This window comes from Podarcis liolepis, assembly GCF_965112155.1.
Source record: "Podarcis liolepis genome assembly, chromosome: 9".
In the NCBI taxonomy this organism is placed as follows: domain Eukaryota; kingdom Metazoa; phylum Chordata; class Lepidosauria; order Squamata; family Lacertidae; genus Podarcis; species Podarcis liolepis.
The window spans coordinates 2263826-2277109 of NC_139564.1; the positions used below are offsets into that span (position 1 = coordinate 2263826).

Sequence of the window (13284 nt, forward strand, 5' to 3'; positions counted from 1 at the left end):
CATTTGGGCTTGACAAAATTGCTGTTGCAGCACTAGGAGGGAGTAGAGGCGACTGGCTGAAGAGATCCCTCGGCCCCAGGGGCAGCCTGCCCTGTTTCAGCCAGAGGCAAACCTGGAATATGCAGCCGTACCCCTCACCCCAACCCGCCGTCCCTGCTGCACCACCCCAGCCCTTCTGCTGCCACTGGAACGCCCCTCTCGCCAAGAGTCGGCAAGAGCGGAGCGTTTTGGCGGTGGCAGAAGCAGTGAGGCAGGGATGCCATCTCCGGCGCCTGCTTTACCCTGCCTCATGAGTGGGCCGGCACTGTTCAGTCTCCATCCCTTCTGTTGGTGCTGAGATGGGCCCAGCTGCCTGACTTAATATAAGACACATTCCTGGGGTGAGACTTTGCAGACACCTGCGTGCAGCTGCTGAACGCCTGGCAAGCCTAGACGTTTGTGTCTGCTTGCCTGCACCCGAATCCTTCGCAGGCTCTGGTCTTGCTGAGTGGCTGAGAGTTATGAGATCCCTCCGTGATCATTCATCTCTTGCCAGAACCTCCCAAGCCTTATGTGGGAGTTTCCATTTGCTGATGGGTGGACTCTTGGACTTTTCAAGCAAACTTTTTGGAGAGGGGGCCGGTTCACCGTCCCCCAGACCTTGTGGCGGGCCAGACCACATGTGTGGCAGAGGGGGCGCTCTCCCCAGCCCCTCCTCTCCCCCTGCCTACCTACGCTGCTACCGCCGGCTCTGCGCTTTCCCAACCGTGGCTCCTGTGCCTGCCCTTGCGAGAGCTGCTTTCGGGCTGCTCTTCCTGCCACCACCTACAATGGCCTCTGCCGCTCGCCAGGGCAGGCACCGGAGACGCGGTTGCGAGAGTGCAGCTGTTGGCGGCGGCAGAGGGACGAGCGGCCCGAAAGGTCTGGCTGGCTCTGGAGAGGCACAGCTCAGCCCAGCCCCCTTCCTCCACCATTGGCAGGGCAGGGAGAAGCCAGGAGGGAGGGAGGGAGGGAGGAGGCACTGGTGTGTATGTGTTGGGGGGGGGGGGAATGGCGCCGGAAAAAATGGTAGCACCGGAAAAAAATAAACGGGAAAAAGCAGAATCGCCAATCCACGGAATGTCTTGTCTGCAGGCCGGATCCTGAGGGCAATTGAGCCAGATCTGGCCTGCGGCCCATAGTTTGCTGACCCCCGAGCTAGATTGTGCTATGCCCCATGTGGACAGCCCACTCCCAGCCTTAGTGTTGGCTGTTGTGCTTAAGAGGCGGTGATGCCATGCAAGAGGGATGGGCGGACTTTGTCCAGGCTGCGGACTCTGCTGTGGCAGTGGCTCTCTCCCCTTGGCTGTGGGGGCTTTCACAGGCATGGGGCAAGGGCACGCTTTGCTTGTATGTTCCTCCAAAGACAGATCTGAGGTAGGCGGTGGAAGCAACTGTGGAACTCCCTTCTGCAGGAGGCAATGGTTGTCCCCAATCTAGGTGGCTTTGAAAGGATGAGACCAATCCATGGGGGAGAGGGCTATTGAAGGCTGCTAGCCATGACAGCTATATGCTCTTGCCTCCACAGTTGGAGGCAGCCATGCTGCTGAATCCCAGCTGCTGGAAACCACAGGAGGGGAGAGTGGCTCTTGGGCTCAAATCCTGCTGGCGGGTTTCCCATAATGGGCATCTGTCTGGCCATTGTGAGAACTGGGCTGGATGGGCCACTGGCCTGATCCAGGAGGCTCTTCTTGTGTCCTTAAGAATCCTTACAGTTTTCCCAAAGGTGGGGCAGCTGTACACTAGACTGTGCCCCATAAGAGGCCAGTACTCTGAGCTGAACAGGCTCTGTAGGATTTAATCCCTATGCTATACAACCCTGAATGTCTTGGAACTGAAAAGAACCAGCCCCACAACTCTTCCCTAGTGGAGTTTGATGCTGCGTATTTAGTTCATCGTGCCTTGCAGTACTGAATAATTCGCTTTACAGCTGAAAAATGTTTTGAAAGCCAGCTTCCTTGAGGCTTTTGTGTTCTGCACACTCCTGGCCTCTAGAGGGTGCAAGCAACACACAGTACAAACTGGAACTGCTAGGTTGGCAGGAGCAGGGACCAAGCAACAGAAGTTCACCCGTTGCAGGGATTCAAACCGCCAACCTTCTGATCGGCAAGCCCAAGAGGCTCGGTGGTTTAACCCACAGCGCCACAAAAATGAGCATTAAATAAGCTGGTTTAATTACCACCCACCCACCTCCCCTGGTGCAAATGTTTTCATAGCAAACTGTTTCAATCCAGACTCAAATGATTATTTCCAGCCCTGCTGGGCTCTGCTACAGAACTGGGGCAGGCACATATTTTTGTGCTGGGCGAGCGAACTACCCCATGGGTGAATCTTGGTGGCTGCTGCCTTTGCTCTGGGTAGAGGAGGAAGAGGAGATGTCTTTGCCGCTGGCGCTGCCCGACTCCAGCCTTGGCAAGAGCACTTGGGGGTCGCTGTAGGTGGCAAGGTGGGCCTTCAGCGTGCCCAGAAGGGCCGGGTCCACTGTCTGCCTCAAGCTCAGCGCCATCTGATCGGTCCAGCGATGCTCAGGGCCGGGGGGGCGCCTGTGCTGCAATCCGAAGATGTGCTGGGGCCTGAGATCCCCCGGGACATCCAAACGGGTCACCCGGGTGTCGGGATAGAGGCTCTTCTTGAGGACTTCGAAGGGCAGGTTGGGCATGTCCAGGATCTTCCCGATGCCGTCGACCTGGATCTCGGGGTTGCCATAGCTGTTCTTGTAGAGGAAGAGGTAGGAGGTGAAGTCGTGCTCCGCGGGCGGGTCAGGATGGATGCCCAGGCGCACAGTCTCTGGCCGGCTGATGCAGGTGGCCGGCAGGGAGGCTACGTTGGTGCTGACGTTCCACGGCCGGCACCGCCGGTCCTTCCGCACCTGGTAAGTGTCGTCCACTCTCAGCGGGACTATTTCTTCGATGGAGAGGATCGGGCTGGTCTTCTTCCGAGTTCCTCTGTGAGAGAGCACAGACTTTCGCTTCGTGTCCACGCAGCGCACGATTCTGGCCGGAGGCGGAGGCAAATGCTTTTTGGCCAGCCACTCGTCAAAGGCCAGTTTGTTGCTGAGATTTATCTCCATCTGTAATGAAAGGACAAACAAGGCAGTGGGAGAAGGGGCACAGTCTGTCCTCTTCAGGGTGGTTGGCCGATCAAATCTGCTAAGCCCTGGTTTTGACTCAAATAAGCCGAGACTGGGCCCATCACCTCCTGGCAAATAGAAGGGGAAGAAATGGAGGCAGTGAGAGATTTTACTTTCTTGGGCTCCACGATCACTGCAGATGTTGACTACAGTCACGAAATTAAAAGACGCCTGCTTCTTGGGAGAAAAGCAATGACAAACCTAGATAGCATCTTAAAAAGCAGAGACATCGCCTTACAAACAAAGGTCCGTATAGTTAAAGCTATGGTTTTCCCAGTAGTGATGTATGGAAGTGAGAGCTGGACCATAAAGAAGGCTGATCGCCGAAGAATTGATGCTTTTGAATTCTGGTGCTGGAGGAGGCTTTTGAGAGTCCCATGGACTGCAAGAAGATCCAACCTGTTGGAAATTAGCCCTGAGTGCTCACTGGAAGGGCAGATCCTGAAGCTGAGGCTCCAATACTTTGGCCACCTCAGGAGAAGAGAAGACTCCCTGGAACAGACCCTGATGTTGGGAAAGATGGAGGGCACAAGGAAAAGGGGACGACAGAGGACGAGATGGTGGGACAGTGTTCTCGAAGCTACCAGCATAAGTTTGACCAAACTGCGGGAGGCAGTGGAAGACAGGAGTGCCTGGCATGCTCTGGTCCAGGGGGTCACGAAGAGTCGGACACGACTAAACGACTAAACAACAACAAGCCGAGACCTTAGTTTACAATCAATGCCTGCATTGTGGCTACTAATGCTCATGATCAAATGTATTTCATTAACACAATCTGCATATTATTATTGATATCAGTGGAGAGGAGAAACGCCATGGTGCATCTGCAGCAGCAAAACCTTCATTTGCCCCAGCTGCAACAAAACATGTCTCTCCCCTATTGGCCTCTACAGCCAGAGACAGCGCTGTAACTCCCCAATGGTTTGCCCTCTCTTAAACAGCCCAGCCATGTGGCGTAAGGAGCACCGGTAACCGAAACGACCCTGAAGGCGGCTTTGCCTGTGCACATCCATGCTGCTGCTTACCTGCTCTCTTTTAAGGAATTCGATTTTCTGCACCTCGCACGCCTCCTTGATCTTGTTCAGTTTGGCGACCTGCTGGGCAAAGTGCGCTTTGTCTGCTTTCCACATGGCGCTGGCGAGACACCTGCGGAGGCAGAGCACCACCCTGGATGTGTGCAGGAGGATCTGCCTCAGATGACTGGCAGAGAAAGACCTGCATCAGCGTCCCATATCGCAAAGCTCCCCTGCTGGTATCCGTACCATTTCCTGCGCAGGTGCTTCTAGAGCAGGGGTCCCCGAGCTAAGGTCTGCGGGCTAGATAAGGCCCGAGGGACTCGTTTATCTGGCCCACGGCGACCCCTGCTGCCGCCGCCTGCTTGTACCAGTGCTGTGCTGTGCGGCTGCCTACTTCTGGGTCGGAGGAGCACCGGAAATAGCTTGTGCGCATGCGCGAGCGTTATTTCCGATGCACATCCGGGTCAGAGGAGGCCTGTGCACATACACACAAGCTATTTCCGGTGCTCCTCCGAGCCGGAAGTGCGCCATAAATAGCGTGTTTGCACGTGTGTGGACACGCACTCTCCAGCCCGCCGCGCGATTGGCGCGGCAGAACTGGTCCGAGGAGCGGTAAGTTTGCTAACCTCTGTTCTACAGGCACTGAGAGCCTGTAGAAAGACTTGGGGTGCATAAGGTCATTTGGAGGGACCACAGTTGCTGGAAAGCACAGGAAGGGAGAGCGAGCGTCTGTTGGCCTCAGGCCCTGCTTCTGGGCTTCCCCTTGAACAGGAGCCTGGACCAGATGGACCACTGGCCTGATCCTGCACTCAGACTCTTATTCTCCTATGATGCTCTGAGGATCATATGTAGGAGCTCCAGCTCCCCAGGGGCTTCTTGCTTGTGCCAGGAATCTCATGTATACCAAAGTGGAAAATATAGACGCAGGGACGTAGCAGATGCTTTATTCTGAATCGGATCATTGACCAACCTAATTCAGCATTTCACTGACTGGCAGCAGTGGCCCTCCAGGATTCCAGGCAGGGAGTCTTTCCCAGCCCTACCTGCAGGTGCTGGGGATGGAACCTGGGGGCTCCCTGGCCAAGGAATGCACAAGGCAGAGGGTCAACCCTTTATTGTCCAAGGTAACAGTCACTTCTACAGCTCTGGAGAAGCATGCACACCAACGTTGCGTCTAGGCAGCTGTTCCCGAGTCTGCGCTCTATAGAGCAGTTGCGGCATCTGGGTACCACTTCCCCTCCACCAGTTTATGTACCTCCCCCTGACGGGCTGCATGCATGTAGCCGGAGACTGAGCCTGGGTGGAAACTGCCCCTGCTCTTCTCCCTTCAGTCCCCTCCTGGTTCTGGGAAACATGGTGCAGGAGAAGGTGAGGAAGCACTCGGCCCTTCACTTGCCTGGCCTGCCTCTTCCTCCTCCTTTTCCTCCAACTCTGAAGCTTCCTCTGCCTGGGTGCACACTCGTCAGCAGGTGCTCTGCTGAGCGTTGCTCCTTCCCCAAAGCAGAACTGGGATTCCTTCTCGCAACCCACAAGCAACATTTTGAAAAGGAAAAAAAAAAACACATTTCTATCCACCAAAGGCAATATAGCTTTTTGCAGCCTAGGACCCACGTACCTACGGGACCGCCTCTCCTGGTATGCCCCACGGAGGACTTTAAGGCCCACAAATAACAACACTTTGGAGGTCCCGAGCCTCAAGGAGATTAGATTGGTCTCAACTAGGGCCAGGGCCTTTTCAGCACTGGCCCCGACGTGGTGGAACAGTGTCACAAGAGACTAGGGCCCTGCAGGACTTGACATCTTTCCGCAGGGCCTGCAAGACAGAGCTGTTCCACCTGGCCTTTGGTTTGGACTCAGTCTGACCCTTCTGTTTCCCTCCCCTTATGGTCTTGATTTATCAACTACTTTAAAATGAGGCAGCATTTTAAATTGCATTTTAACCTGTATTTTAAATTGGTTTCCCCCCCTCCTTCTCTTTTCCCCCTGTTATGTTTTTACTGTGATTTTATTGGTGTTAGCCGCCCTGAGCCTGGCTCTGGCCGGGGAGGGCGGGGTATAAATAAAAATTAATAATAATAATAATAAAGGGCAGGACTGAGTGCACTTGACTTGCAGCACAGAGGTGGGTACCTGGCGTATGCCCACAATGCCCCCTCCCATCGCCGCCTCTGGTCCATCCCGCCTCAATGCAAAATACTCACTTGGCACAGGACCTGTGGCCCCACATCCTGCACAGGTCAATGGGCTTCTGGCCCTCATAGTCCCGGATATGGACATCGGCCCCGGCTTTGATCAGCTCCCAGATGCAGTTCTCACGCCCCTCGCTGGCCGCCTTGTGAAGCGGAGACACCCCGCTTTGGTTCTGCCTGGAAAACAAGAACCCCCCGGGGTTTCATTGCTCTTTGCGGAGTCAGCTGCAGAATGTTTTCAGAAATCCGAATCAATTTGCCCAAGATGAATAATAATAATAACAGTAATAATAAAATAATAATAAAAATAATAACAGTAATATTATTTATACCCCATTCGTCTGGCTGGGCTTCCCCAGCCACTCTGGGCGGCTTCCAAAAGAATATTAAAATACTGTGATGCATCAAACATTAAAAGCTTCCCTAAACAGGGCTGCCTTCAGATTTCTTCTAAAAGTCTGGTAGTTGTTGTTCTCTTTGACATCTGGTGGGAGGGTGTTCCACAGGGCGGGTGCCACCACCGGGAAGGCCCTCTGCCTGGTTCCCTGTAACTTGGCTTCTCGCAGTGTGGGAACCGCCAGAAGGCCCTCCGTGCTGGACCTTAGTGTCTGGGCAGAACAATGGGGGTGGAGACGCTCCTTCAGGTCTACTGGACAGATGCCGTTTAGGGCTTTAAAGGTCAGCACCAACACTTTGAATTCTGCTCAGAAACGTACTGGGAGCCAATGCAGGTCTTTCAGGACCGGTGTTATATGGTCTCGGCGGCTGCTCCCAGTCACCAGGCTAGCTGCCGCATTCTGGATTAGTTGTACTTTCTGGGTCACCTTCAAAGGTAGCCCCATGTAGAGCGCATTGCAGTAGTCGCAAAACGGTGATGGAGAGCACACACTCCGGAGCAAAAAGGCCATTGTCCCAGAGGACTAAGGGCTCTCTGCTCCTCCAGTTTTAAACGCCTTAGAATTGTGAGCGCTCATCGTTATATGAAGCAAATGAAACGAAATCAAAACTTTAGACAAGTTCATGGAGGAGGGGAGGGCGAGGTTGACTGCTCTGCCTCCACAATTGATGGCAGCAATGCTTTTGTCATCCCAGTTGCTGGAAACCAAAAAACGGGATATTTGCTCTTGCGCTCAGATCCTGCTCTCAGGTTTCCCAGAGGCAACTGTGATCGTTATTATTTATTAAATCTGTATACTGCCCTATGCCTGTAGATCTCAGGGTGGTTCATGGCATAAATGAGTGGCAACCCAGTCAGATGGGTGGGGTACAAAGAAATTATTATTATTATTATTATTATTATTATTATTATTATTATTATTATTAAATTACAATATAAAAAGCACAAAATACATAATAAAAATAACAAGAAAATCAAGCCAATAATCCTCCCTCCCGCAACACATTTAAAAGGGCATGGGATGTCAACCAGTCAAAGGCCTGGTTGAAGAGGAAAGTTTTCGCCTGGCACCTAAAGATGTGCAGTGAAGGTGTCAGGCAAGCCTCCCTGGGAAGAGCATCCCACAAAAGGGGAGTCACCACAGAAAAGGCCTCGTTCTTGTGCTGCCACCCTCTGGACCTCTCAAAGAAGGGCCTCAGAGGATGATCTCAGGGTCTGGGTAGGTTCCTATGGCGAGAGGCAGTCCTTGAGGTACTGTGGTCCTGAATCATTTAAGGATTCATAGGTCAAAACCAGCACTTGGAGTTGGGCACAGAAACTAATTGGCAGGCAATGTAGCCACTTTCCAGCCCCTGTGAGAACAGGGTGCTGGACTGGACGGTCCACTGGCCTGATCCTGTTCTAAGCATAGTCTGAAATGCTCACCATCCTCAGTAGGGCTGGCTATGGACGACAGAGATCGGGGCTAGTTCATCACTTAGCCCAGGCTTCCTCAGCCTCGCCCTCCAGATGTTTTGAGACTACAATTCCCATCATCCCTGACCACTGGTCCTGCTAGCGAGGGTTCATGGGAGTTGTAGGCCAAAAACATCTGGAAGGCTGAGGTTGAGAAAGCCAGACTTGGCCCTTTTTTCGCTGTGCCTGCCCCGGGACCGAATGACTGCCGCTCCCCCTCCAGGGAAATCCCGCTAAGCGAAGGGATGAGGCTCCACTTTGCCTGCACTTGCCCCTCCTACGCATAGCCGGGTGCGCACACGGGAACGATGGGAAGAGGGGGCAAGGGCCGCCCAGCTCACACGTTGACGTCGGCCTGTTTCTTGATGAGGTACTGCAGGCACTCCAGCGCCGCGTTCCGGCTCTCCTTGCTCAGCACCAGGTGGATGGGCCTCCAGCCCGTCAGGCTGGCCAGGTTCACGTCGACCTTGAATTTCTCCACCAGCATCTGAATGCAGTCCAGGCGCCCGTACAAAGCTGCCGTGTGCAGCGCAGAGAAGCCCTGGCAGGAAGAGAAGACCTTTGAAGGTGACCCGGAAACTGCAATACAGAATGTGGTAGCTAGACTGGTGACTGGGAGTGGCTGCCGAGACCATGTAACACCGGTCTTGAAAGACCTACATTGGCTCCCAGTACGTTTCCGAGCACAATTCAAAGTGTTGGTGCTGACCTTTAAAGCCCTAAACGGCCTCGGTCCAGTATACCTGAAGGAGCATCTCCACCCCCATCGTTCAGCCTGGACACTGAGATCCAGCTCTGAGGGCCTTCTGGCGGATCCCTCCTTGCAAGAAGCCAGGTTACAGAGAACCTGGCAGAGGGCCTTCTCGGTGGTGGCGCCTGCCCTGTGGAACACCCTCCCTTCAGATGTCAAAGAGGTAAACAACTGCCTGACATTTAGAAGACATCTGAAGGCAGCCCTGTTCAGGGAAGTTTTTAACGTATGACATTTTAATGTATTTTTAATCTTTGTTGGAAGCTGCCCAGAGTGGCTGGGGAAACCCAGCCAGATGGGCGGGGTACAAATAAATTATTATTATTATTATTATTATTATTATTATTATTATTATTATTATTATTGGCAGGACAGGTCGACCGGCCTCTGTCGACCGATGGGCTTCTCTGAGCCCCCGGGGCATCTCAGGAACCTCTGCGGCAACTTCTGCACAGCATGAAACATCCGTGCAGGAACAGCAGCCTTGTGAACGGAGTTCAAAACCCAATTCAGCCATGAAACACGTGGATAAGGCTAATCACCGCCTTATCCTACTTTATCCTTATTTATTTCATTGCATTCCTATGTCGTTTTTTTCCACCAAGGAGCTCAAGGTGGCGTATATGGTTCCTCATATAACGTCCCCCCAACAAGAACCCAGTGAGGTTGGTGAGGCTGAGAGGCAGTGACTGGTCCTGAAGGTTGCTCCCAGCGGACATAGTGGCCGAGTGGGGATTTGAACTCGAGTCCTAGCTCTTAACCACGACACCTCACTGGCTCTTTATAGGGCTGTCGTGAACATCAGGTGGGAGAGCCCCATCTGTGCTACTCTGAACTAAGCATGGAATAATATAAACTCCCTCTGTGGAACACAAATGGGAGTCTTGAGCTGAGATGGAAATGGGGAGGCAAATTGCCTTCCTTGGCTGAGCTAAGACTTGAAACAGGCTCTTAGCCATTAAAAATCCCGCCTGTACCTAAGGTGATAGGTTTATAACCCTCAGTTTTCCACTCTGCTTTCTGGAAAGGATTTCTTCTATTCATGGGGGACCCCCTGGGACGGGACAGAGAGCAAGTCCGTACAGTATTCACACAATTGAGCGCAGTGAGGTTTGTAAGGGCGTTTCACAAATCTCCCCCCGCCCAGCTGTTCACAACAGATTAAAACACCAACACTGGAAACACAGTGAGTGTTAACCTAGCCTTACTCTCTGGCAACACCGCCAGAAAAGCCTGGGTTTGGATCTGCCCCTTTATCTATTCTTGCCTGGTCCCTATGCCATCCTTTGCCAAGTTGGTGAATGCTGATCCACTTTCTCCCACTAGAATTGCAACCAAAATGGCTTATAAAACAACCCCGAATTTGCATACTTAACACCCGTATATGCGCTGAAGACCTTGAGGAGGCAATTTATTTATTTTCATAAATTTTATATACTGCTTGATTGGGAGGGGGGAAACAAACCTCAAAGGGGTTTACAAAAGGACAGGGGTCAGCAAACTTTTTCAGCAGGGGGCCGGTCCACTGTCCCTCAGACCTTGTGGGGGGCCGGACTATATTTTGAAAAAAAATATGAACGAATTTCTATGCTCCACAAATAACTCAGAGATGCATTTTAAATAAAAGCTCACATTCTACTCATGTAGAATGCTGATTCCTGGACAGTCCGCAGACCGGATTTAGAAGGCGATTGGGCCGGATCTTGCCCCCAGGCCTTAGTTTTCCTACCCATGCAAAAGGACATACCAATGAAATCAAGGAAGATTTAGAACAATAGTAAGGTAAAGGTAAATGTACCCCTGCCCGTACGGGCCAGTCTTGACAGACTCTAGGGTTGTGCGCCCATCTCACTCAAGAGGCCGGGGACCAGCGCTGTCCGGAGATACTTCTGGGTCACGTGGCCAGCGTGACAAGCTGCATCTGGCGAGCCTGCGCAGCACACGGAAATGCCGTTTACCTTCCCACTAGTAAGCGGTCCCTATTTATCCACTTGCACCTGGGGGTGCTTTCGAACTGCTAGGTTGGCAGGCTCTGGGACCGAGCAACGGGAGCGCACCCCGCCACGGGGATTCGAACCACCGACCTTTTGATCGGCAAGCCCTAGGTGCTGAGGCTTTTACCCACAGCACCACCCGCCATCAAGGAAGATTTAGAACAATAGTATAAAACACTTTTAAAAAGTTAAAACACCAAAACAGGTTAAAATGCACACCGCACACCGCTTTCTGAGCATCTGGCTTGCCTTGCCTAAGCAAGAATGTTTCAGCAGGCGCCGAAAATAATACAGCGAAGGCACCTCCCGGATCCCAACAGGCAGGGAGTTCCGAAGTGTGGATCAGACTGCGTGTGCCCCCAGTCGCACCCCAAATTTGTGCAAACGAGGTGATATTTACATTAATGTCGGCCTGAGTCGGGCTTTCGGCTTTTTGGATACAGATCTTGAGCCAGTGAACTTGTCCGCTGCTGGCTGCGTACTGCGAGTCTTTCGACAGGACCTTTGCTGGAGGCTGCTTAGAGAACTTCCTGGTGAGAAGACTGAAGAAGAAGATGGAAAAGGCATGGCCAAATCAATCACCCCTTTTGGACCCATTTGCAAAATCCAAGGACCTGGGAGACAGAGCTCACTCCATCATTGTCTCTGCTGCATCAGGAATCCTCTCCCCCCAGCTGTCCTCTGCGGGAATTGGGCCGATACAGGGGCATCTGAATACTGTACTCCAATTACTTCCTCTTAGTGTAACAGGGCCCATGTTTTGTAGCCTTGTCGCACTTAACCATTATGTCTGTGCCATAAAATAGTTCAAGTTGCTACCTCCCACAAATTCACTTCCTCGTGGTTTATTTTATGTCTGTATATGGACCATCAGATCCTGTCTGATGACACTACATTTTGCAGAATCTCTCGCACAGTGGTACCTTGGTTTTCAAACGGCTTGGTACTTGAACAACTTGGAACCCAAACACTGCAAACCCAGAAGTAAGTGTTCCGGTTTAGGAACTTTTTTCAGAAGCCGAACATGTTCTGTTTTGAGCGCCACACTTCTGTTTTGAGTGTTATGCTGAAGTCTGTCTGTTTCTGCTATTTATTTTGCGTTTTTGTGGCTTTTTTGTTTTGTTTTTGTGGCTGTGTGGAACCCAGTTCAGCTACTGATTGATTGATTGTGTGACTGCAGTACATTGTTTATTGCTTTCATTTTATGGCTCAAGGGTCTCGTTAGATAGTAAAATTCATGTTAAATTGCTGTTTTAGGGGTTGCTTTTAAAAGTCTGGGACGGATGAATCCATTTTGCAATCCTTTCTATGGGAATCCCAAAGGACAGCCTCTGTGGGAGGGAGCTGGGCACCAACTGCTCCTCAAATGGGCCAGCCGGCCAATATAGTTAGAGATTAGTGCTGGAGCTTTGATCTTCCTCTTCCCTCCCTGTCCCTTTGCCCTCTTGTGCTGTGTCTTTCCTTGAGGTTAGAATTGCAGAAGTTGACCGTGGGCAAGCCTTTAAGGCTGGAGAGCAGAACGAAACGAAACGAAACGAAACGAAACGAAACAAAACAAAACAAAACAAAACAAAACAAAACAAAACAAAACAAAACAAAACAAAACAAAACAAAGGCAAGTGTGGCTAAAACGATGATTGGCAGAATTCCCCTCCCTTGATGCAGCCCAAACAGCCCCCTCCATGCAAGAAGGAGGCATTAGGAGGCTGTTTCTTTGTTTACACCTCTACAAAATTGTCAATATGAGAAGAGGTAAAATGTTTTCTAATTTTCGCTTGGTTACATGTATTTTCTTCCTTTTGTATATTTGTACTTTTTTCTTTTTTTTCTAATTTGTACTCAATAAAATTAAATTATTTTTTTAAAAAGGGGGGTGTTTCTTTGGAGGGGGGGTGGAGGTCCCCTACATTTGCCCCAAAGGATCTATTTTGGGGGTGGGAGGGAGATAAGGCAGGGACCCCCAGCCCAGTTTCCCAGCGAGGACTGAAAATACTCAGTGACGGCCGCCCCCCCTTGCGGCGCGAAATGGTACAGCCCCGCTCCGCCTGCACCCGCTCAGGACCGCACCACCTGCCCTGGCCGAGAGGGGTGGCTGGAGGGATTGAGAGAGAGGGAGACGCGCGTCGGGGGAGGTCGAGACGCGTGTCTTGCCACAGCGGCGTCCGCCCCGCCCCCTCCCGCCCGGCCCCGCCCACACCCTCCTGCCCCGCCCCCGCTGGCCTTGGGGAGGCGCTGAGGCGGCCGTGCGCTTCCGAGCCGCTCTTGGGCCTCGCCATCCCGACGGCGGCGCCGCCGTTGCCAGGGCAACCCGCGCAGGCCGGAAGAGGCGCGCTG

General features: G+C 52.3%; 1 protein-coding gene across 2 annotated transcripts; it reads right to left on the minus strand.

Moving 5' to 3' along the window:
• Window positions 1–1789: 1789 nt before the first annotated feature.
• On the minus strand, window positions 1790–12484 carry ANKRD53 (ankyrin repeat domain 53). Of its 2 annotated transcripts, none has more exons than XM_083458923.1 (5): window positions 11351–12484; window positions 8547–8746; window positions 6366–6530; window positions 4174–4315; window positions 1790–3088 (listed from the first exon to the last, which is right to left on the minus strand). In XM_083458923.1, exons 2-5 carry the CDS (start codon window positions 8690–8692, stop codon window positions 2333–2335), a joined length of 1209 nt encoding a protein of 402 aa, XP_083315049.1. In that variant the 5' UTR covers window positions 8693–8746; window positions 11351–12484; the 3' UTR covers window positions 1790–2332. The 2 variants fall into 2 exon arrangements, with proteins under 2 accessions (XP_083315049.1, XP_083315050.1); XM_083458924.1 differs by having other exon boundaries at window positions 4174–4294; window positions 11351–12481.
• Window positions 12485–13284: the final 800 nt, after the last annotated feature.

Excerpts from the sequence above, each read along its gene's own strand:
- ANKRD53 (XM_083458923.1), bottom strand. The coding sequence starts at position 8,692 with ATGCTGGTGGAGAAATTCAAGGTCGACGTGAACCTGGCCAGCCTGACG. Across the intron at positions 4,316-6,365 it reads GGCCACAGGTCCTGTGCCAA|GGTGGTGCTCTGCCTCCGCA; the intron begins GTGAGTATTTTG and ends GCACACATCCAG. Across the intron at positions 3,089-4,173 it reads AATTCCTTAAAAGAGAGCAG|ATGGAGATAAATCTCAGCAA; the intron begins GTAAGCAGCAGC and ends CTTTCATTACAG.